The 25,117-nt window shown below is 34.9% G+C and overlaps 1 protein-coding gene across 1 annotated transcript in view; it reads right to left on the bottom strand.

Moving 5' to 3' along the window:
- The window catches only part of LOC148946187 (uncharacterized), a 221,695-nt gene that overhangs the window by 41,300 nt on the left and 155,278 nt on the right, over nucleotides 1-25,117 (bottom strand). Inside the window, exon 11 of the mRNA XM_089097628.1 lies at nucleotides 24,207-24,317. Coding sequence (XP_088953754.1) covers nucleotides 24,207-24,317 — 111 coding nt within the window. The remainder of the gene's footprint in view (nucleotides 1-24,206; nucleotides 24,318-25,117) is intronic.

Raw genomic sequence — 25,117 nt, forward strand, 5'->3', positions numbered from 1 at the left:
ACTCTACAGATTGTCAAAAGGGCGAATCAGAAATATATTAGGAACGAGTTGTAATATTAAGTTCAAACTTCCAGCGCATGATGACTGGAAAGTTCAACTGAGCAAAAGGTAATATGTGCATACTGCTACTGCTGCTAATACAACTGCTACTTCTGGTACTACTACTACTACTACTACTACTACATCTACTACTACCACTGCTACTGTTGCTCTTGCTGTTATTTCTATGCTACTACTTCTACTAATGGTAAGGGTATGAAGGCAAAAACTTCAGGAAATATTGAGGGGAAAGTTGAACTGAATCAAAACACACTGCATGCATGTAGAGTGTTAAACGGGTGTATCTCAGAAATTGCTTAGGGCGTTTAGTTGTAACTCTTAAGAAATGATGAGGGGGATGATCAATTGACCCAAAGGCAATATGTGCATGGTACTATTACTACTACCACCACTACTACTACGACTGCTACAACTACTACTTCTATTGCAACTACTAAAAGGGTTGTCAAAACCACGTACGAGCAAAATCTTAAGAACGGCTTAGAGTATTAAGTAAAAACTTCCAGGACATGATGAAGGGGATGCTGGAAAAAATGGTGCTATGTACACACTGCTACTAATGCTACTACTACTACTACTACTACTACTACTACTACTACTACTCCTGCTACTATTACATACTACTGAAGCTAACGGTATTAAGGCGAAACTTTCAGGGAATGTTTAGGAGAGCTTCAACTAAATCAAACACACTATGTGTTTGCAGGTTGTCAAAAAGGCATATATAAAATATCGTAGAAACGACTTACAGTATTAAGCTGAAATTTTCAGGGAATGTTAAGGGAATGTTGAACTAACCAAAACGCATTATTTGCAAGTTACCACTCTTGCTACTACTACAGATGCTAGGACTACTACTTATACTGAGGCTAAGAGTATTAAGGTGAAACTTTTAGGGAATGTTATGGGAAATTTGGAACTAAATCAAACAATCAATATACAATGGGATTACCGAAAGGGTCTATGAGCAATTTATCATTAACGGCTACCAGTATAAGTTGAAACTTTGTGCATGTTGAGAGGGATATTGAACTAACCAAAAGATACTCAATGTATGCTGCTACTTCAACCAATAGGATTGCTACTACTGCCTCAGTCGTTCAGTCGTTGTAATTGTGGTTGATGCGTATCTTCTAACCACATATTTCTTTGCTCTCGCTGTGGCATATCTTAGCCGCATATTTCTTAGTTCTCCACTTTCATTTTTAATTCATTCTGCTCCTTGCTGTCGCATATTTCTTTGTTCTTCACTTTTATTTTTGACTCGTTTTAATTCTTGCTGCCATTTATCTTCTAACCGGACATTTCTTTGTTCTTCACTTCTGTTGTTGACTCGTTTTAATTGTCGTTGACGCAAGTTTTCTGATTGTACATTTCTTTTTTCTTCATTTTCGTTTATCATTGCTTCAGACTCTTTTTCAATACACTTTACGAACAAATAAACGTTCAAATGGGGATAAGCCCATTTATATAGATAGTGAGAACAAGTACACAAGCCTAGATATTTCGATCACATATACAGCGATCGTCATCAGTAGAAATACTGATGTATTTCTCCTGATGTCATCAGTATTTCTACTGATGACGATCATTGTATATGTGATTGAAATATTTGGAATTTTTCTTACGTGTTTTTACTGCCTAAATAAATGGACTTATACCCAATTGAACGTTTATTTGTTCGTCATAGAAAGGCAGTGTGGTCTGGGGAAAGGATACTTAATGTAATTTATTACGTCAAAATACCCTTTACCTTAGCTGCTCGGATTGGTCTTGTCTAATTTGATCGTCTAGGTTGTTCATCTGTCCTCTAGTCATTATGAGACTGCTTAACAGGCCTTTTGTAAATAGACTCATTACACTTTGTATCTTATACGTAGCTATGTCCCTTGTGTAATGTTGCACAAGTCATAGATATAAAAACAATAGGTCACTGCTTCGGGGGGATGGTGTAATTTATTCTTTTAAAAGGTGCTCATAAACATGATGTGACTCGTATGATTTTTTTTCCAAAATTAAGGATCTAAACGAATTGTATAAGACTCGCAATCTATGTAGATCGTTGTTGCCAGCCAAAAAATACCGGGATGCCAATTTCTACGACAATTTTCTATAAAAACCTTATATTCCCCCCGAACATAACTTAAAACCCTTGCCCTGAGGGATGTGGGGGGTTGTCATCCTCAAAGACCTAATTTCCAGAACTTTCAGATACGTTGAAAAAATCAATATCTCAAAATTTTGATTCTGTGTTCGGGAAAATGGTGGGCGTGAGAGGGGAATTAGTTGCTCTCCAATTACCTTCGACTATGGAAAAGAACACTAGCGATTTTAATTTCTAATCGAATGAGCTCTTTTTGAAGTTTGTACTACAAATACTACTACTACTGCGACAACGCTATCTATAAAAACCTTTTATGCCCCAGGTCATAATTTACAACCTTTGCCATGGGGGCTCTGTCATGGGGGTTTTGTCATCCTCAAATAAATAATTTCTGGAACTTTCAACTACGTTGAACAAAATGGCTATATGAAAACTTTGATTGAATGTGTTTTGGGAAAGGGTGGGTGTAAAAGGGGGGTTAGTTGCTCTCCATTCAGTTTTGACTATTAAAAAAGGCACTAGCCCTTTCAAAATCAAATCAAATGAGCCCTTTTTGAAGTTTCTACGACAACACTTTCTATAAGAACCTTATATGCCCCCAGGGCATAACTTACAACCCTTGCCCTGAGGGTTGTGGAGGGGGTTGTCATCCTCAAAGGCCTAATTTCCAGAACTTTCAACTACGTTGAACAAAATAAATACATCAAAATTTTGATTGGATGTGTCTGGGGAAATAATGGGCGTGAGAGGGGAGTTAGTTGCCCTTCAATCACATTCGACTATTAAAAAGGGCACTACCCCATTCAATTTCCAATTGAATGAGTCCTTTTTGAAGTTTCTACGACAACTCTTTCTATAAAAACCTTATATGCCCCCAGGGCGTAACTTACAACCCTTGCTTTGAGGGCTGTGGGAGTTGTCATCCTCAAAGACCTAATTTCCAGACATTTCAACTACGTTGAAAAAAATGGCTATCTCAAAATTTTGAATGTATGTGTTTGGAGAGATGGAGGGCGTGAGAGGGGTAAAAGTTGCCTTCCAATAACTTTCGACTAATAAAAAGGCACTAGCAATTCCAATTTCTAATCGAATGAACCCTTTTCGAAGTTTCTACGACAACTCCTTCGATACGAAGTGCCCAGGTCTAGAAAAAAAAAATTGTGCCAACATCGTTCTTTACTTACGCAGCGCTATTGCACTGCCTATGATCAGGAATAAGCAGGGTTGTGTTCTACCCCCTTTATATGGATCATTTTGATGGACTTAGTCTTAAGGAGCATAGGAAAGGCAATGGGAGACCACGGAATCAAATGGGGAGGCAAAAAGTCTCCTGGACTTAGATTATACTGATGATTTAAGCATCCTAGATGAAAGTGTGAGCAAAATAAATGAACTGTTAGAGGTTTTGCGAGTTCAGGGTGCTAGAAAAGGTTTGAAAACTAATTTTAAGAATACTAAATGAATAAGGCTAGGAATAAGTGAGGATGAAAAGGTGACGTTGGGTAACGAAAAGATTGATCAGGTGGGCAGCTTCATTTACCTTGGTAGTATTATTAGTAAAGATTGTGGGAGTAGTGAAGATGTTAAAAGTAGTATAGCCAAGGCTCAGGGTGTTTTTTCATAGTTAAAAAAGTATGGAAGAATAGGAAGATAAATCTGCAAACCAAGATTAGAATATTAGAAGCTACAGTGATGACAGTGGTCAAATATGGCTCTGAAGTATGGGCGATCCGAAAAGCTGATGAAGATTTGCTAAATGTTTTCCAGAGAAATTGCCTAAGGATTGTTCTGGTTACCCGGCTGACTTGACCGTATTTCAAACAGTAGGCTGTACGAAAAATGTGGTTCAATCCCAATTTCTAGGGCTATAATGAAAAAAAAATGTTTTGATGGCTAGGGCACGTTCTTCGGATGAAGGATGACAGATTGCCGAAGATTATTCTTTATTGCCAACCGTCTAGAGCTAAACGGAAAGCAGGTCGTCCTCGTCTGGGTTGGGAGTATGCCATAAAGAAATATTTAAAGGAAATGGGAACTTCCTGGGAGGGTGTAAAGAGGGAGGCTTTAAATAGATTGGGAGGGAGGAAGAGCGTGCGTAGCTGTGCCGGGCTCAGGCGGCTACGTGCTGTAGTGAGTTGTTAATAGTAGTTGTAGTTATTATAAATCCTGTAGAAGCAGCTTTGTACACCCATAGTCCACGTGTATAAGGTTGATTAATTAGACGGCATTCGGTGTCGAGCATTTCGCCCACCCTATTGATTAACAGGTCGTGGGAACTTCATTCTTTGATAGTTTTTTTTTTTTTTTTTTTTTTTTTTTTTAATATGTTTACTGAACTAATAAAAGCATACACCTGTTAGGAACTGAATAGACCAATTAATGACACTAAAAATATATTCTTAGTGTTGGGAATATGGTTGTGATTCTGTTCAACAGACAGTCACTGCAAAGGACCCCTATTCTATGCGCTTGTGATTTGTGTTGATATAATACATATATATATATATATATATATATATATATATATATATATATATATATATATATATATATATATATATATATATATATATATATATATATATATATATATATATATATATATATATATGTGTGTGTGTCCGGAAATTATGTTTTTGAGTATGACAACCCCCACACAGCCCTCAGGGCCACACAGCCTGAGGGCATATAATGTTGTTATAGAAACTGTTGTCATAAAAACTTCGAGAAGAGCTCTTTCGATTGGAAATTGAGAAGGCTATTGCCCTTTTTAATAATCAAAAGTAATCGGAGAGAGAATCACCTCACTCCACACCCATCATTTCCCCCAAACATTTTCGATCAACATTTTGATATGGTCATTTTGTTCAATGTAGTTGAAAGGTCTGGAAATTATTTCTTTGAGGATGAAAACCCTTCCCCCGTAGCCCTCAGGACAAGGGTCGTAAGTTATACCCTTTGGGCATATAAGGTTTTTATAGACAGTTTTGTCGTAGCTGCTTCAAAAAGGGCTCACTCGATTGGAAATTGAGAGAACTAGTGCCTTTTTTAGTAGTCGAAGGTGATCGGAAGTAAAATTTTGAATATCTTTGAGGATAACAAATCCCCCCAGCCCCAAGGGCAAAGGTCGTAAGTTATGCCCTGGGAACATATAGGGTTTTTATAAAAAGTGTGGTCATATAAACTTCGGAAGGGGCTTATTGGATTAGTAATCAGACGTTCTATTGTCCTTTTTAAGAGTCAAACTAATCAGAGGGCAGCTACCCCCTCCACCCTACACAGACGTTGTATTGTCCAGAAATGTATCTAATAGAAATTTTGAAATAGCCATTCCATTCAAAACAGACTGAATATCATATAACAAGGCTTTTGGGGTTGAAACAAACCCCAGAGATTAGGAGCAAGGGTTGTAAGTTATGTACAGTGGGTATTTAAGGTTTTTATAGAAGGGATGGGTGTTTAACTTCAGAAGAGGCTCAGTCTTTCTCCCTGAAAAAGACAATGTCAATACAAAAGGAACAGAAATTAATCAAAAAACTTTTTGCACAAAAAAGGTTTTTCAAAAAAAGCAAAGAACTCCATTAAACGAAAAATGAAAAAAAAAAGAATCAAATAATCTACCAAGCATATAAATACCACAGATCAGTATCAATAAATAAATGAAACTGTGGTGACGCTGTCTAATTAATTCAAAATCGGATTTTAGTAAAAACATTAAGACACAAATACAAAGTTTAGAAATGCCAATTTTTATCAAACAGTTCGTGGTAACGAACTGTAAGTAAGGAGCGACCCGGCTCAATGGTAACCGAAACTCCAGAAAACGGTATTTGATACAAATAGATACATCAAAAGAATCAGATTTTAATGCTGATTTCAAATATAGCAGCTTCATCAAGTTTAATCCTACCCATCAAAAGTTACGCGCCTGAGAAAATTTGGCTGATTTTCGAAAAAAGGGGGAAAGACCCCCTAAAAGTTATAGAACCTTAATGAAAATCACACCATCATATTTCGCGTATTAGAGAACCCTACTGTAGAGGTTTCAAGCTCATATCTAAAAAAATGTGGAATTTTGCATTTTTTGCCAGAAGAAAGATCACGGGTGCGTGTTTTTTGTTTTTTTTTTCCAGGGGTGATCTTATCGAACCAGTGGTCCTAGAATATCGTGGGAGGGCGCATTGGAATGGAAATTAAAAGTTCTAGTGCACTTTTAAAGTGACCAAAAAAATGGAGGGCAACTAGGCCCCCTCCCACGCTCATTTTTTTCCCAAAGTCACCTGATCAAAATTTGAGATAGCCATTTTGTTCAGCATGTTCGAAAATATTATAAGTCTGTCTTTTAGGATGACTTAATCCTCCGAAGTTTCCGGAGGGAGGGCTGAAAGTTATGAACTTTACCCAATGCTAACATATAGTATTGGTTATTCGGAAGTATACAGACGTTTTCAGGGGAGATTTTTCCTGGTAGTGGGGGTGGGTGGGTGGGTCGGGGGTGATATGGGAGGATCTTTCCATGAAGGAAGTTTTCATGGGGGAAGGGATATTGCTATGAAGGGGACGCCGGACTTCCCAGCATTATTTAAAAAAAGATCAGAAATTAAATATAAGAAAAACAAGGTTTTCAACTGCAACAGCAGCAACATCAAAACTTAAAACGAACAGAAAATATTACATACATGATTAGGTTCACCCCCTAGTCAATACCTCGCTCTTTAAGCCAAATATTTTTTAGTACTTTCATAAGAGCTATTATTCTAATTAACGGCCTTTGTGATTAAGCGGTCATTTTTAAAGAATTGGAACAAAATTCGAACTTTCGCTTAAAGAGCAAGGTATTAACTAGGGGGCGAACCCACTAATATACGTATTAAAAATACATGAATATAGAAGTTCGTTACGTAAGTTAATTCGTAAGTTATGTATATTTATTACTAATAAAAACGTTCGTAAATAAAATTAAATAAGTTTCGAGAAAGCCATTTAACCAAATAAAAGTAAATTAATATGAAAATTTTGTTTAATTATTCATGTACGGTGAGCCAAGATCAAAACCTGCATTTATTCAAAAACGTTCAAAAATTAAATAAAAAAAACAACAAGTTTTTTTAACTGAAAGTAAGGGGCGACATTAAAACTTAAAACGAACAGAAATTATTCCGTATATGAAAGGGGTCGTCCCCTCCTCAACGCCTCGCTCTTTACGCTAAAGTTTGACTTTCTCACAACTCTTTTTTCTTAACAATGAAAAACTTTAGCGTAAAGAGCGAGGTGTTGAGGAGGGGACAGCCCCTTTCATATACAGAATAATTTCTGTTCGTTTTAAGTTTTAATGTTGTTCCTTACTTTCAGTTAAAAAAACTTGTTTTTTTATTTAATTAAGATAAAGAACACATCCTGGTATGTGTATATTGAATAGGAAATTGAGAAATCGGCTCTTCCTTGCTATCTGCGCCAATGGGCCCGATAAGATGTGGTTGATACTATGTATAAAAGATACATTTTATGGGAACGAGGAGCCTGATACTAATTTTATGTCGGACTGACCTCTGGTCCGTTTATCTTAGAACTACCTTAGATTACATGTCAAATATCGTAGGTGTTCAAGTGTCTTGTTATATTATATCTTACCATAGTATTTGTATAATTTTTGATTCCCTGGGACTACCAGTCACAGCGGCTTATATATTGTCTAACCCTGTATCGTTGTGTGTTGGATAAATAAAAGTATTGTGTTATAGCCAACCTCTCTACAATCTTATTTTAATCCCTCGAATAGTCCCAGCTGGTACGCCCAATTATTCAGGTCACAGCCTAAGGCACGCTACCAAAGTTTATTTACCTTATGACCAGAAGTATCTCCCCTATAAAGGGAGTAATAAGGTATCAACTACAACTTCACCTAACTACCTTAAACCCGCTTTACCACAAAACCCAAAACAAACAAATTAAAATAAGTCAAACTTAGCAGAAATTAATCTGAGTAGGGTTCTAAACAATGCTTTCTAAAAGCCAGAATATAATTCGTACTTTACTGAAAAAAATTATTTTAAATGTTTTCACTTTTATAACTTTAAGAAATTAAAAGTAATTAAGATTTTAAGGAATAAAATCAGCATGTGTAAATTAAACTGACAATGCACATTTTTTTCAGTCAATTAATTTGAATTTTTTCTGTAAAGTACAAATTATATTCTGGCTTTTAGAAAGCAGAAGGTTTAGAACCCTTCTCAGATTAATTTCTGCTCGTTTTGAGTTTGACTTATTTTAATTTCTGTTTGTTTTGGGTTTCATTTATTTATTGATATTGATTTGTGGTTTTGTTTGCCTGGTAGATTATTTGATTCTATTTTTTTGATTTTTGGTTTAATGGAGTTCTTTACTTTTTTTTGAAAAACTTATTTTGTGCAAAAAGTTTTTTCGATTAATTTAATACAAAAGCACCTGCTAAACTCATTTCCTGCTTTAACCGCAGCAGTGTTATTCTCGTACATAGCACTAATCATCTTAATGTATTTGTCTGGTATACCATACAAGGATAAGACCCTTGCCAAAGCTCTTCTATCAAGAGAATCGAACGCTTGCTCATAATCTATAAAAATGAGGACCAAAGGTGTTTGAAAACTCAGGCACATCTCAATTATTAGCCTAAGAGTGAAAATTTGGTCGAAACATCCTCTACATGATCTTGCAAATTGTAACGAACATGAATTGACACAGAGAGATGGAGAGATACGGGGGGAGGGGTATGAACTCTTATAATTTTTACGATTTCCCATACATAGCACCCAAGACCACACTGCCTTTTCATACTCCATTCAGAAAAGTATCTTCCGTGACAAAGAGCGATATGTCTTCCATGGTAAAAGTGAGGTCATCCAATAAAAGATTATAAATTCTAGAAGGGTAGCCAACCCCTTTGCTACTCCCATTTTTGCCTCCGAGTACCCTTGTAGCCCCCATGGAGTAGGATAAAAGAAAACAAAAGAAAAAATAAGTCTTGTTCGGTGCAAAGACGAGCTAAGTTAACAATGGTGCAAAAAGTATCTTAATCCTTAATCAATGTAAAAACGGTCTGAGTGGGAAATTTTTATGACGAGGTACGAAAACAATAAGTTCTGATTCAGAGCAAAACGAGCTGAGTCCAGGCTAAGGGGGACTCCAAGCTAACTCAGTGGGAATCCGAGAGGTGGGCATGTTGTACCTAATTTAAACCAGAATCATGGATTTCTAGTCTGTGCGACGGGAGAACGAAAGTCGGCTGATGGCCACTCTCACACACCCAGCCCCTCTCTTATACCACAGAAATAGGTATGCATGTTTCATCTCACTTAAACTGGAATCAGACAGATTTTTCACCCGTAAATTATGAGGCACAAAGGTGCTTAATCAGCAAAGAGCTATATTAAAGAGTTAAAAGAGCAACAAATCCGCATATCGTCATCAAATTTAAAACGAACGGAAATCAATATGAATGAATGTCTAAAACGAACAAAATTAAAACGAATAATTAAATGAAGTTAATGAACAATCACATTAAAGCAAACAAGAAGCACCGTAACCAAGAGTTATTCTACTCCCTTAAACCCACTAAAGATTTTCGTTTTTATTCTGTCATCGAAGAATGTATTATGGCTCTAGCTTCCTGAAATTCTTTTTGTGTCAGTATATTTAAAATAATTTCATTTATCCAATTTATTTGGACTAACGAAATTATATAAATGTTTATTTAGTTTCGTCAGCCCAATATGGGACAAACTATAATTACTATTTTCTTCCTTTTAAATGCATATAGTGATTTACCAGTTCAAAATATTTTTTTTTCACGGAGCTAAACTGGTTTTTTCAGAAAAATATCAACTGAAGGTTAGAAAATTATATTTGAGTATCAATTCATATGCTTTAAAAATTAAATGAAATATGAAGCAAAACAGCAAAAACTCCTTTTAAAATAGTAAAAAAAAATTGAAACCCACAAATGTTCTGTGGCTTTCTAAAAATAATTCTAAAAAAAAAATGTTTTTTCCTGTAACCTTGATTAGTATTTTATATATTTTCTTTTTGTTGACGTTACGACACATAAAAGTGCACTGTTGGAAATACATAAATTTTTCAGTCAAGTGAAAATGGCACCTAATTCCATGGAATTTGAGGAAAAGGTGGTCCTACACTTATTTGTGGTAATTCCTGTTTGTTTGAAGTTTCATTATATTATTGATTATAATTTTTGAACGTTTAAAATTTTAATTTCGTTCTTAAATTTTCTGTTAACCCTTTTTCGAAAAATGTTTTAAAATCAATATAGAAAACGACGTCAATCTGAAACTAAAGACCAATGTAGCCTATATTTAAATGTAATCATCAATTTAGCGGATTCAGTCCTTTCTAGTATCACAAAACGGTGCTGTTTTTTCGTTATTACGATTCGACTGATTAAAGGTGGAAAGGTTATGGTGCCATTTAACTTATGTACCTTATTAACTTCGTAGATAGTTAGCTTATTAAATTCGTTATTAACTTAACTGATTAGCTTCAGAGTTATAAATTAGAAGCAAGCCATACTATTAAGTATCCTTGGAAAGAAAATTCCACAAAAATCTTTATTTCATACATGATTTTTGAATAATAAACTTAAATGCAAAAAATGCTTATAATCAGAAATATGAGAAAAAGTGTAAAATAGGAGAAAAAATGTCCACAAATTGAAAAAAAAACTATATAAAAACTAACCAATAGAGAGATTTTGACACTTTAAGCCCCTGTGGCAAATTTTTCTCAGGCTTAGCGTTAAAATTTGACTTGCTTTCATTTTGAACCAAAAATAGGAAAACATCTGGGCAGCAAAATTTTCTTAAAAAAACACCTTTCTTGAGGCGCGTTAAAGTGAATAGCTTTTTCCGGTAAGTAGGGCCAGATTATCACTACTACTACTAACAACTCACCGCAGCACCAAGCCACCAGAGGCCAACAAAGCTACGCACGCTCCTACTCCATCCCAATCTATTCAAAGCCTGCCTTTTTACACCCTCCCACGAAGTTCCCGCTTCCTTTAAATCTTTCTTTATGACGTCCTTCCAGCCCAGATGAGAACAACCTGCTTTCCGTTTAGCCCTAGACGGTTGGCCGAAAAGAACAATCTTCGGCAATCTGTCATCCTTCGTCCGCACAACGTGCCCTAGCCACCTCAACCTTTCTTTCATTATAGCCCTAGAGAACGGTATTACACCACATTTTTCGTACAGTCTATTGTTTGAAATACGGTCAGTCAGCCGGGTACCCAGAAAAATCCTTAAGCAATTTCTCTGGAAAACATCTAGCAAATCTTCATCCGTTTTTCGGAGCGCCCATACTTCAGAGCCATATTTGACCACTGTCATCACTGTAGCTTCTAATATTCTAATCTTGGTTTGCAGACTAATCTTTCTATTCTTCCAAACTTTTTTTAACTGTGAAAAAAAAACACCCTGAGCCTTGGCTATTCTACTTTTAACATCTTCATTGCTCCCACCATCTTCACTAATAATACTACCAAGGTAAGTGAAGCTGCCCACCGGATCAATCTTTTCATTACCCAACGTCACCTTTTCATCTTCACTTATTCCTAGTCTTAGTGACTTAGTCTTCTTAACATTAATTTTCAAACCTATTCTAGCACCCTGAACTCTCAAAACCTCTAAATTTTCGTTTATTTTGCTCACTTTCATCTAGGATGCTTAAAGTATCAGCAGGAGACTAATCTAAGTCCAGAAGACTTTTTCCTCCCGATTTGATTCCGTGGTCTCCCATTGCCTTTCCTGTACTCCTTAAGACAAAGTCCATCAAAATAATCAATGTAAAGGGGGATATAACACAACCCTGCTTAACTCCTGATTTAATACGAAACCAGCAGTGTTATTCTCGTACATAGCACTAATCACTTTAATATATTGTCTGGTATACCATACAAGGATAAAACCTTTACTAAAGCTCTTCTATCAACAGAATTGAACGCTTGCTCATTATCTATAAAACTGAGGACCAAAGGTGTTTGACAAATAAGGGATTTCTCAATTATTAACCGAAGAGTGAAAATTTGGTGGACACATCCTCTACCTTTTCTAAAACCGCACTGTTCTTCTATTAAAACTTTGTCTATGGCATCTCGCTGTCTAAAAAGTATCATATTACTAAGTAATTTGCTACCTACCGAGACCAGACTAATGCCTCGATAATTACCACAGTCACTTTTATCACCTTTCTTATAAAGTGGTTTAATTAAGGTTTTCCTAAAATCGTTAGGTACTTCCCCTTTTTCAAAAATTATATTCATAATCTTCAGTAACTTATTTCTAACCTCCGAGCCACCATATTTAAGAAATTCATTTACCACCCTATTGGCATAAGGAGCCTTATTATTCCTTTTAGCACCGTCGCTAATTCTTCATAACAAAACAAATCTTCCTTCACATCCAAGGGATCACAAACTTTTTCTTTATCCTCTATATCCTTTCCTGCAGTTCTATCTCGGTTTATCAAACTCTCAAAATGTTCTGCCTATCTCTCTTTAGTTCTTTCCTTATCGCAAATTGTGGTCCCGTTCCAATTTTTAATTGGGCCAAGTCCGGATTGACTCCTCCCTCTCAATTTATTAACATGCCAGTACAATATTTTACTATTATGCCGTCTAGCTACATCTTCCAGATCCTCAACAATTTTATCCATGGCCTCCACTTTACACATCCATAGTTCATATTTTAATGCTTTCTCCACTTTCTTTACATTCCTTTTGTTTTCATATGATCTATCACTCAGATATTTCTTGTACAAGTTCTTTCTCCTTTCTATTAAACATAAAGCTTTTCCACTAATATTCTTAGTTGCAGTCCAAGGTTTTTTCCCTAAGACCCCTTCAGCAACTTCAGAAATTATTTTTCTAATATTACTCCAACCATCTTCCACATTATCGAATTTTAAACTGTCAAATTTAGTATTCAACTGTTCCTGGAAAGTTTCTCTCAAATTCTCATTCTGGAGTCTACCAACGTCATAGCTTCCCAAAAGGTAGTTACCCTTCCGAAACTTCAGCTTTAAATTAACCCTAGACACTACTAGATGGTGATGTTTACTTTTAAAATCAATAACAGCACTCCTATATACCCTAGTATCTTGCCAGTATTCAGTTTCAGAGGCAACGCTATAGCGTTACCTATAGTAAAGGCCACACGGCTCCAATGTTTTATTACTATTTTTTTCCCCGAGGCACTTCATATGGAAGGGGTCGTCGTAGAAACTTCAAAGGGGGCTCATTCGAATGGAAATCGAGAGTTCTAGTGACCTTTTTAAGGGTGAAACATGATTGGAAGGCAACTAACACTCCTTCCACGCCCACCAGTTCCCCAAACACATCCAATCAAAATTTTGAGTTAGCCATTTTGTTCAGCGTACTTGATTACCAAATAGAAATTATGTTTTTGAGGAGGAGATAACCATTTTGAGATAGCCATTTTGTTCTATGTGGTTGATTTCCAGATAGAAATTATGTTTTTGAGGAGGACACTTCCCCACAGCCCTCAGGGCGAGGGTTGTAAGTTATGCCCTGGGGGCATATAAGCTTTTTATAGAAGGCTTTGTCGTAGAAACTTCAAAAAGGGCTCATTCTAATGGAAATTTAAAGGGCTAGTGCCCTTTTTAATAGTCGAAAGTGATTGGAGGGCAACTAATCCCCTACTCATACTTATAATTTCCCCAAACACATCATAACAACATTTGAATCTGTCATTTTGCTCCACAAAGTTGAACGTTCCTAACATTGGAGCTTCGAGAAGAACAACCTCCTATCTCCCGAATCCTCAGGCCAAGGGTTGTAAGTTATGTCATGGGGGCAAATAAGGTTTTTATAGAAAGCGTTGTCGTAGAAACTTCAAAAAGGGCTCATTCAATTGGAAATTTAAATGGCTAGTGCCCTTTTTAATGGTCAAAAGTGATTGGAAGGGAACTAACACCCCTTCCACGCCCAGCATTTCCCCAAACACATCCAATCAAAATTTTGAGATAGCCATTTTGTTCAATGTAGTTGAAAGCTCTGGAAATTATATCTTTGAGCATGACACTCCCTCCCAAGGTCTTGCAAGGGTTTTTAGTTATGCCCTGGGGGCGTATATGGTTCTTATGGAAGGAATGCACGTACAAACTTCAGAGAGGGGTCATTTGATTGGAAATTGAAAGTTATAGTTCACTTTTTAAGCGTCAAAAGGTACTGGAGGGTAACCAGACCCCCCGTGCCCTTTTTTCCCAAATATATACGATAAAAATTTTGAGATAGCTATTTTGTTAAAATAGTTCAAAGATCATACAACAAAAACTCCGATGTCGACACAAACCCCCAGGACCTAGGGGCAGGCGCTGTAATTTATAACCTGGGGGGCATGTATGGTTTTTAGGGAAGATATGGTCCTATAAACTTTATAGAGGGGTCACTTGATTAGAAATACAAAGATATAGTTCACTTTTTAAGAGTCAAAAGAGATTGGAGGGCACCTATCCTCCCCCCTTCCCGCCCTTTTTTCTCAGACCCATCTGATAAGAACTTTGAGATAGCAATTTTTAAAAAATAGTTCAAAGACCATATAACGAAGACTCCGGGGTCGACACAGCCCCCCAGGGCCCGAAGGCAGGCGTTGTAAGTTATGCCCTGGAGGAATATATGGTTCTTATGGAAGGGTTGCACGTAAAAACTTCAGAGAGGGCTAATTTAATTGGAAATTGAAAGTTCTAGTTCAGTTTTTGAGAGTCAAAAGAGATTGGAGGGCAACTAGTCCCCCCCACGCCCCTTTCCCAAATGCATCTAATGAATTTTTTTTAGATAGCCATTAAGTTAAAAACTGTTCAAAAGCCGGATCACAAAAACTCCGGTGTCGTAACAACCCCCCAGGATCCGGGGCCGGGCGTTGTAAATTAGGCCCTGAGGCATATTTGGTTCTTATGAAAGGGATGCTTGAATAAACTTCAGAGAGGGCTCATTTGATTGAACAGTGAAAGTTCGAGTTCCCTTTTTAATAGTCAAAAGAGATCCGAGGCCGAGTAGCCCCCCCACGCCTTCTTTCTCCAAACCCATCTGATGAAAATTTTGAGATAGACATTTTTTTAAAAATAAAATAGTTCAAAGATCGGATAAGAAAAGCTACGGTCTCAATACACCCCCCCCCCCGGGGCCCGGGAGAAGGCGTTCTGAGTTATGCCCTAAGGGCATGTATAGTTCTTATGAAAGGGATGCTCGTATAAACTTTATAGAGGTATTATTTGATTGGAAACTGAAAGTTCTAGTTCACTTTTTAAGGGTCAAGAGATTTAAATGCAACTAGCCCCCCCCCCAGCCCTTTTTTCCGCAAATCATCCGCTGCAAATTTTGAGATAGTCAGTTTTGTCACTTTTTAAGAGTCAAAAAATATCCGAGGGCAATTAGCCTCCCCCCCAACTCCATTTACTTTTTTCCCAGAAGCACTTCATATAGTTCAGATAACAAAGTTCAGATAGCAATAACTCGGGTGGCGACACAGCCCTCCAGGGCCCAAGGGTAGGCGTTGCGAGTTATGCCCTGGGGGCATATATTGCTTTTATGGAAAAGATGCTCGTATAAACTTCATAGTTAAGAGTAAAAAGTGATCAGAGGGCAGCTAGCCTCCCCCCAAACTCCATTTATTTTTTTCGCAGAGGCACTTCATATAGAAGGGGTCGTCGTATAAACTTCAAAGTGGGCTCATTTCAAAGGGGGCAAACTTCTTTCACTTTGATATTGTTACTTTGATACCAGTTTCGATATTTATGATGGATATTTGATTTTTTTTTTTTTAAGTTTGATTTAGAAATAAGGAATTTTTAAAAATTTTAAATTTTTTACAATCAAAAACGAACAAAAATTAATTAAAAAAAAAACGTTCAGAAAAATATTTTTTACAAAGAAAAGTAAAGCCCATTTTAAAATTATGATCACCAGATAAAAATACATGTAAAATTAAAAAATCAACACGACCCGAAATACTATTAAAGAATAAATGAAACCCAAAACGAACATAAATTAAATAAACAAGCATAGGGGAAAACATACAACAAGTAATAGTATAAATGAATAAATAGATCTTAAAGCGAGTAATGCTTAGATTGAATATGAAAATCAAGCTTAAAAAAAAAAAATATTTTGCTATTGAAGTATAAATGAAAGTCAAAACGAACAGAAATTAAAAAAAAATCAATGCAAACAAACATACAATAGATATTAATGTAAATTAATAAATAAAACTTAAAACGAGTTAAACTTAAATTGAATATGCAAATCAAGCTTGAAACGAACAAAAATCACTACAAACAAGAGTTTGGGTATCGCCTCCTTTTCTCACTGTAAAAGTCTAAGACCTACTGCGTCATTGGCACTTTACTGAAAACTATATGCGTCTTGAACAGTCTTGGAAAGTATAAACAACATCAAATTGAATACTTGATATATAATGATATTAGTTGCTGAAAGATCCATCAGTACAGGACTTTATTTCACTCTAATTTTATTTTTATTTTGAATGCTGTAAGAGCTGGAAAAGAAAATATTTGTAATATAATTCGTTTTCAGTGAAGTGCCGATGACGCAGTAGGCTTTTGGTTTTTATTTACAGTTAAGGAAGGGGGCAGTATCCAAACTCTTGTTTGTAGTGAAACTGTATTCGTCTTGAACAACTTTAGAAAGAACTAATACATTAAACTGAAAATTTGATGCATAATGATGTTAATTGCTGAAAGCTCATCAGTTTAAAATTTTACTACAATTTTAATGTTTATTTTCAATATTAAGTACGAAAGAACATATTTGTAATAAAATTGGTCTTAAGTAAAGCGCCAATGACGCAGTAGGTTTAAGACTTTTACAGTGAGAGAAGGAGGCGATACCCAAACTCCTGTTTGTAGTGATTTTTGTTCGTTTCAAGCTTGATTTGCACATTCAATTTAAGTTTCACTCGTTTTAAGTTTTATTTATTAATTTACATTAATATCTACTGTATGTTTGTTTCCATTGATTTTTTTAATTTCTGTTCGTTTTGACTTTCATTTATACTTCAATAGCAAAATATTTTTTTTCGTTTTAAGCTTGATTTTCATATTCAATCTAAGCATTACTCGCTTTAAGATCTATTTATTCATGTATATTATTACTTGTTGTATGCTTTTTCGTATGATGGTTTATTTAATTTCTGTTTGTTTTGGGTTTCATTTATTTTTTAATAGTAATTTCTGGTCATTTTGAGTTTGAATTTTAACAGGTATTTTTATCTGCTGAGCTTAAGTTTAAAATGGCCTTTACTTTTCTCTGAAAACCTTATTTTTCGGAAAGTTTTTTTAATTAATACTGTAACTTAATCATTAAGGTTTGCTGTCTTACCATCACGTGAATACCATGTTAACTTATGAGCCATTTTATGACCAAACACCGTATTGGTTATAACTAGATTGTTATAACCACAAAATTGAAAAAGTATGTTTGGACCAAACAAATTGGCCCAAATCAAATGGTGGCTTATAATTGACATATGATTTTGATTTTACAAAAATAAAATATTTAGCATTGTAAATAAAAAATCTAATTTTGTATCTTTTCTTCATTGCGATATCTGGCTGAATCTGATAGTCTCCTTGATCAATTCTAAAATAGACCTTAGCTACATTCAATCTTCGAACACAATTTTGCCAAGAAATATGCTTAGAAGCTGAGACAGCAAAACTGAACCGTCTTAGACAAAGAAATTGCTAGTAGAAACAGCTCAGAGTTTGGACATATAACTCAAAGATAAAGACAGGATTAGCTACAATTTAACAGTGTTGCTTGCTTTGTTAGCATTGGGGAGAAAAGAAGAGCATAATACGGCATATATATAATTAATTAAAAGGCACTAAAGAAATGATCGTTTTGGATAGTTGTTAGTGGAATATCACTGCAGCAGAGTTTCAAGCTTAATCTTTCTCCCTCAGGAATTACATAATACCTCCATTCTTGGTCAAATTTACCATTTTTTAAAAAATAGTAATCATAGAGTGTTTTTCACTTTCATAGTTTCTACATTGTTCTTATAAAATTTTAAGAGGTTTGCAAAAACAGCTTTACTTATTCTGTTATGGACTAAAAGCCAGAGGCTCTAGTGTGCCTCTTAGTTTTTTTTATTATTTCTTTACTAGCGAAAGATCCTGTTGAAGGAAAGGTATAAAAAGGAAAAAAAAACTATTGCGTTATCTCTTTTGGGTGGACTGGACAATAATACTTTCCCCTTCTCCAAACACTAAATTATAATTCGCCCCCCCCCCAAAACAAAAATCCTGAACGTTTCTACTCGATCTCCCAGCCATGAGATAAAACAGGGTGTATTCTCCTGTGATGACCGTAAACCGATTGACTATAGTTGTAATGTAAATGTACTCCGGAGAAATCAGCTAAGTGATATGGACTCTTATCAATCATATAAAGTAAGAAGGGTTTTCTTTTAAAATTCAAATGATTATGTGCGTGTAACTCAACCCATGTTTGACTCAACCTTTTTCAACCTAAGCCATTTAACTTAACAATGGCTCAGCTCAACCTCCATTCAACTTAACCCCCATTTAACTCAACCTCCGTTTAACTTAACCCACGTTTAAGTCAACCCCATTCAACTCAAACCAAATACAACTCAACACCCATTTAAGTCAATCCCATTCCGCTCCATAACCCCCACCCCCAGGCAACTCAACCCCCATTCATTTCAACCCCTGTTTGAATCAACAGTTATTCAAATTGGCCCATGGAAAAGTTTAAACTAGCGCTGATTAGAGCTCAAAATTTGCTTCTCGCTTCACTCGCAATTTCCAACTTACACTGCAATGACCCAAACTTAGGGTAAAATATGACATTTTGATAACTTTACATGGTTTAAGCTGTATTTAAAATCAAGCTTTTTAAGGTTTTTGTGGTAAAGGTATTAGCGGTAAATTTGTCGAAATTTCAATCAATTCGGTAGCTGAATGACCGGTTAATTTCCATCTTTATGGGGAGGGGGATAAAAGCTTAATTCTAAGAACCTTGGATGGTTACCGATTCCAACACCCCTAAAACATTCAATGGACCCGCTAGTGCTAGCGAAAGAAGTAAAGAAAAAGAAGACACGTTTTCAAGCTATTTTCAAATTTGCAAAAACCCTTTACGCAATTAATTTTATTACTGAGATCAAAATAAATCCCATCTATCATTTATGAGTCAGCTGTTCTTAAATGATTGGTTTTTACAAGGCAGTAATTTTTAGAACTCACTTTTTTATTATCCAATTGCAATTTGCAAAGGGGACTGGGAGAGGAATTATTCAAGAGGGAGACTAGGCTAAGAGGTACAGACTAAGAGGTATAGAACAAGAGGTAATAAAACACTAGGCTAAGAGGTATAGATCATGAAAATTTAAATGGTAGACTGTTTATGGTTCAAGCCGTTTTTACAGAAATGACACTAAAATCATATATATATTTTTGGGGCCGTAGGGCATTTTATGATGAAGTTGTCATGACGAAATTACAAAAAAAAACACGTAAATATGAGCTTTAGCTTTCAAATATCCTCTTAAATAGCTCCCTACGATGTTCCAGTTCCTTGTTAGTGCTGGAGAGATAAAAAAGAAAATACGGAGACTTATCAGCGTTTCAAGCTCTTTTCCAAAATTCCCCTGAGTTTATTTCCGCAATAAGCTTTTACTATTAAGATGAACCGAAATAATAGCTACCATTCCAGAGTTCACATTAACTGAATTTTTTTTAGGAGACAGTTTCATTTTTAGAGCGTATTTTTGAGCTTTTGGTTACTATGGGCCGATGTTTGCTCTGTACTAGGTTGTAGCTGTTGCTGCAACCAATAAATTCAAGTGTTTTTGCACTTTGAATTTAGCACTTTTTTGCAATAAGTGCAAGTGTTTTGCACTTTTTGCATATATATATATATATATATATATATATATATATATATATATATATATATATATATATATATATATATATATATATATATATATATATATATATATATATATATATATATATATATATATATATATATATATATATATATATATATATATATATATATATATATATAAATATAAATATATATATATATATATATATATATATATATATATATATATATATATATATATATATATATATATATATATATATATATATATATATATATATATATATATATATATATATATATATATATATATATATATATATATATATATATATATATATATATATATATATATTAGGGGGGGGGAGAATAGTGTTGTTTTAGACCAGCACAAGGTAAAATAAAACATTTACATAAGAACTAACCAATGAATAAAGACCATTTATTTCGAATTAAGTTTTATGACTTCCAACAAAACAAGCTAAACTTCATTTTCTAGTTATATTGTTTATTTGAGGAGGGTTGATTTAAATGGAGTTAGGTTACACGGGGTTTCAGTTGCATGGCAGTTACGTTAAATGTGATTGAATTAAACGCGGGTTTAATTTTACAGGAGTTGAGATGAATGAGGTTGAGGTAAACGGGGTAGAGTTAAGTGGGGTTGAGTTACACGGGGTTTGGGTTAAATGGGTTAAGTTGACCAGGGTCGAGTTGAGCGAGGGTTCAGTTGCATGGGAGTCTTGCATGATATACTAATATTCATTGCGACTTAACATTATATTGCAGTCATATTTCCTTTTTGTCTGGCCTTCATTCGTGATCTTTGTCAGCAAAGAGAAACAGCTTACTAAAACATACTGTGACTCTTAGATGGACGCATAATTTATCAGTGGCAGCAAAGTAAAGCCTAAGGAAAGAGCGATATGGTTTCCATGTATTTTTTTTTTTTTTTTACCAAGCCACCTGGTATAGAAGGAGTGGTCGTAGGAGCTTTGGAGAGGTATCAATGGATCCTTGATTCAAATTTCTGGTACCCTTTTTAAGAATCGCAAATAATTGAGGAGCGACTAGCCCCCCCCCCCTTCCACGCCAATTTGCTATGCTATGCCGATTTGCGTTTTCTATGCCAGGACTCCCAGTTTCCCAAGATGTTCTCTGCAAACGGCCCACGTACCTGAATATATCGAAAGATGTTATGTGCAACTGATTTTTCAAACTATTTACAATATTTCTCGCACGGCTAAAAGGATTGTATTGAAACTTTGGAGGAGAGTATCGGAGTGTAGAAGTGTCAAGTGGATTTATAAGATTGGCTCGGGAGAGGGGGTAAATTGAAAGACACTACGTGTATTCAGCGCACTAAAATAACACGCTTGCAATATCTTGAGAACCGCTTAGTGGACCTAAATTGAAATTTGGAAACGAATCAAAACTTTCAGACATTTAAATTCAAACTTAGTTTGAGAGGAAAGGGGTAACCGATCTTTGTCTCCAGTCCATATGTATTACCTGAAAATATATATGCCGTGATCAAATGGCGTGTCTGCAACATCTTAGGAATGGATTAGGGTAGGGTATTAAATGAAAACTTACAGAGAATTTTTAGAGGGTCAAATGGACGTTGCAAGGTGACTATGGGGAAAGGGCGGAGCTAAATTAAAAGACATTATGTGTATCCAGACTATCAAAATACCATACCTGCAAAATCTAGGGAAAAAAATTAATAGTTTACGGGATTGAGTTGAAACTTCGAGAGTATTATTGGATTGGGAGCAGGCAAGAAGATTTTAAATTTTTCCCTTAGGGGGACCAAGGGAAGATAATCAAGAAATTAAGTTTTTATTATATTGGTTCTCCATGAAAAAAATTTGAATTTTTACACTTATTCTTTTTTTATATTTTACCTGAATCAAAACTTTCAGAGCCAAAAGATCTTTAATTAGGAAGCAAATCGGGTTCTATTTATTCCTGGAGCCCTGTTTCTATTTTTGTTGCTTCAAAAAAAAAAAAACAACTTTTCTTATTAACTGACGTTAAAATGGATTCATTTAAACAAAAAAAGCAGTTACAAAAAAAAAAAATTCTTGAGAGATTTTAATAATAAAATGGTGGATTAACATTTTTCGATATCCGAAGTTGTAATAGGGTGTGGCATAGGATAGCTCCAGCCCAAAATAAGCCCAAAAATTATGCAGGACCAATCGTCCCAAAATTCTATAGTAAACTATTATTAAAATTCATAGAAAAATATTGTCAAAAATTAAATAGCAGCCCAAAATCTTAGTTCTTAAACAGAAAAACCGAAAAAACCGTTATGAATCATGGCTGTGACATATCTGACATTCAAAAACTTTTGAAATAATTGCCAGACCTTGATCGCTGAATTATATTCCAAGGAACAATCAGCAGGACAATGTATATTGAACCTCACTTCGATTTTCTTGATCTAAATTAGCTTGCTGATCCTCCCATCAAGGACAGCTTACCAAATATTTTTCAGCCATAACCTCAGAAGTCTGAAAATGTCGGATATAGCCTTTAGGTGTCGCAGTGACAAAATATCCCTTCTAATAACCAACAAAAGATCTGTGTCAATTAGACATGAACAGAAAGTAATTGAAAAAAAAATTCCCAAAAATAAGATTTTTAAGGGAGAGTAAAGAGGTATATTAAATAAAAAAACAAGTAGAAATAAAGTCTTTTAGCAATTCAAACTTAAAACGAACAGAAATTAGGCTACTATCAATGAATAAATGATTACCAAATCGAGTAGAAATTACAATGAATAATTAGCTCAAATTCAATAAGCACAAAATTACCAAAAACTGTATTAGAACTAAAGCCTTTCATGTTTTCTAAAGGCCAGAGCGTCATTTCCGTTTCCAAAAAAAACAGTTTTTTACTTTTTGGAGTTGTTATAGCATCAACAACACCAATAAAACAAATTAGCCGTGATATCTCACGGCTCATCAAGATTTGTAAATACAATTGGGGCTACCTTTACCATTCCCTCCCTTTCAAAACCTCTAAACAGCTTGAATATAATTTGCATTTCGCTGAAAACGATATTTATTTGAGCAGTATGGTTTTTATTCCAAAAAACATCAAAAACAAAAGAAGAAAGGAAATCACCATTATAGCCATGATTATTGAAAACAGCTAATGAAAGTTGACTAATTGTTTAATTATTCCTTCCTGGAGGTCTCGGCGGTTTTAATTTATTAATGTCATAATTGAGAAAATGTTCAAATTACATTTTGTTTTCAGTAAAGCACAAATGATACCCTCGCCTTTAGAATGTTTCGGGGTGTTAACCTGTCGTAATGTCTTTTCGTTTTAATTTTAATTATTCATTTTAGTTTCTGCTCGTTTTTGTATTTTAGTATTTTCTGTTCGTTTTTACTTTTGAGATCTTGAGCGTGAAAAGTTCTGCCCGTCTTGCAAACTATATTTACCAGTTATTAAAAAAATTATTTTCGGAAACAGTATTTTCTCTGATTAATAGCTATAAGGAGACACGACTCAAAATTATTCTAAGCTTCAGAAATCTACCTTGACTTGAGGCCATATGGCTTGGACTGGAGATGAAAATACTTTTTGATAGGTCGGTTTTCAATCTAATGACAAGGTATTCCCGTTTATTTTATAAAGTTATTTTTGCCTTACTAAATTATCTTACTGATTTAGTAAGTGACTGCTAACCTTACTAAGCAGAAGTTTTTTTCTTAGACGATGCATGTAAACTCAATTTTTCTTTCTTTTTGGTCTAAAAGAAGCCAAGAAAACGACTGTTCAGATTTCAGCTAACATTTTAGAAACAATAGAAAGCTAATTAAAAAAGAAATTGTAAAAATTTGGGAAAATAAAGAAATCCGGGCTAAGCTTCCTTTAAAAAAAAGTTAACAATCTGGTAGCAGTCTGGTAGCAATCATTGTTGCAGTAAATAATAAATCCTCAACACTCCATTCCTTTTAAAATTAAGACTGAATAATCTTCATTCAGTCCAAAATTACACAATGAACAACTTCCGAAACGAGTAGAAATCATCTGCGGCGACTGAGATTTTCCCTATAAAACACAACTGTGACCACCTACCTGTATTTCTTTGGCATATATATCCAGCAACACTGTCACAAGGGATATGGCGCTTTTGGGGCTTGTCATTTGTTGCCTCTAAAATGGGGCAATTGCTTGATTCATATCGTCCTGGAAACAAGTATAATACTAAGGATTACTGAACCTATATATTGAAAAGTGGCAACTGCAGTCTAGTAAAAGACTGGCAGGTGAGAAAAAATTGCCATTTTTAGCTGATTCAGAAATGGTAACTATTATCTAAATTAGTCTTAATAGTACAGTCAAACTAGCCAAAAATATGGTTCGACCCCAAACAACTTGCAATAGAAATGATTTTTATACCATATTGTAGAGAAAAAAAGCTCAACAACATATCTAAAGTTGCATATTCTAGGTCGACGCTCAACTAGTTTTTTTTATTGCTTTTCGTGTAAATTTTTTCAGTTTTTTCTATAAAAAAGTGAACTGTCAGTAAATGTTCGTTTTTCTGTGTATGAAGTACCGTCCTCATGTAAAATGAAGAGCTGAGCCTGAAGATGAAAGCAAATTTGATGTACAATGTACCAGAAAAACGTTTCATAATCATCAATATCAGATTATACCCTTCTCATCGTTGTGACCTCTTTTTCACCATACTACCAGAAGGCAACTATTCTGAAATAAAATGACGAGCTGAGCCAAAATCAAATTAACCTGATGTAGTATCTACTAGAAAACCCGTTTCATATTCATCAATACGCTCTTTTTTATTTTCATTTGACATTTTTTTTTAGCACTTATTGTCGACCAATTCGTCGATTGTTGGTAAAAAAAATAAGTGGGTTGACAAATTATGGTTGGCTTGTTTAGAAGACCAGTTAACACACAGAAGGCAGCTACCCCACTTTCATCACCTTCGTATGCAATAAATTATATCAAAATTTCGTCCC

This window comes from Artemia sp. Qi Xiang Cuo, chromosome 12 (assembly GCF_049724085.1).
Source record: "Artemia sp. Qi Xiang Cuo chromosome 12, ASM4972408v1, whole genome shotgun sequence".
NCBI lineage: Eukaryota > Metazoa > Arthropoda > Branchiopoda > Anostraca > Artemiidae > Artemia > Artemia sp. Qi Xiang Cuo.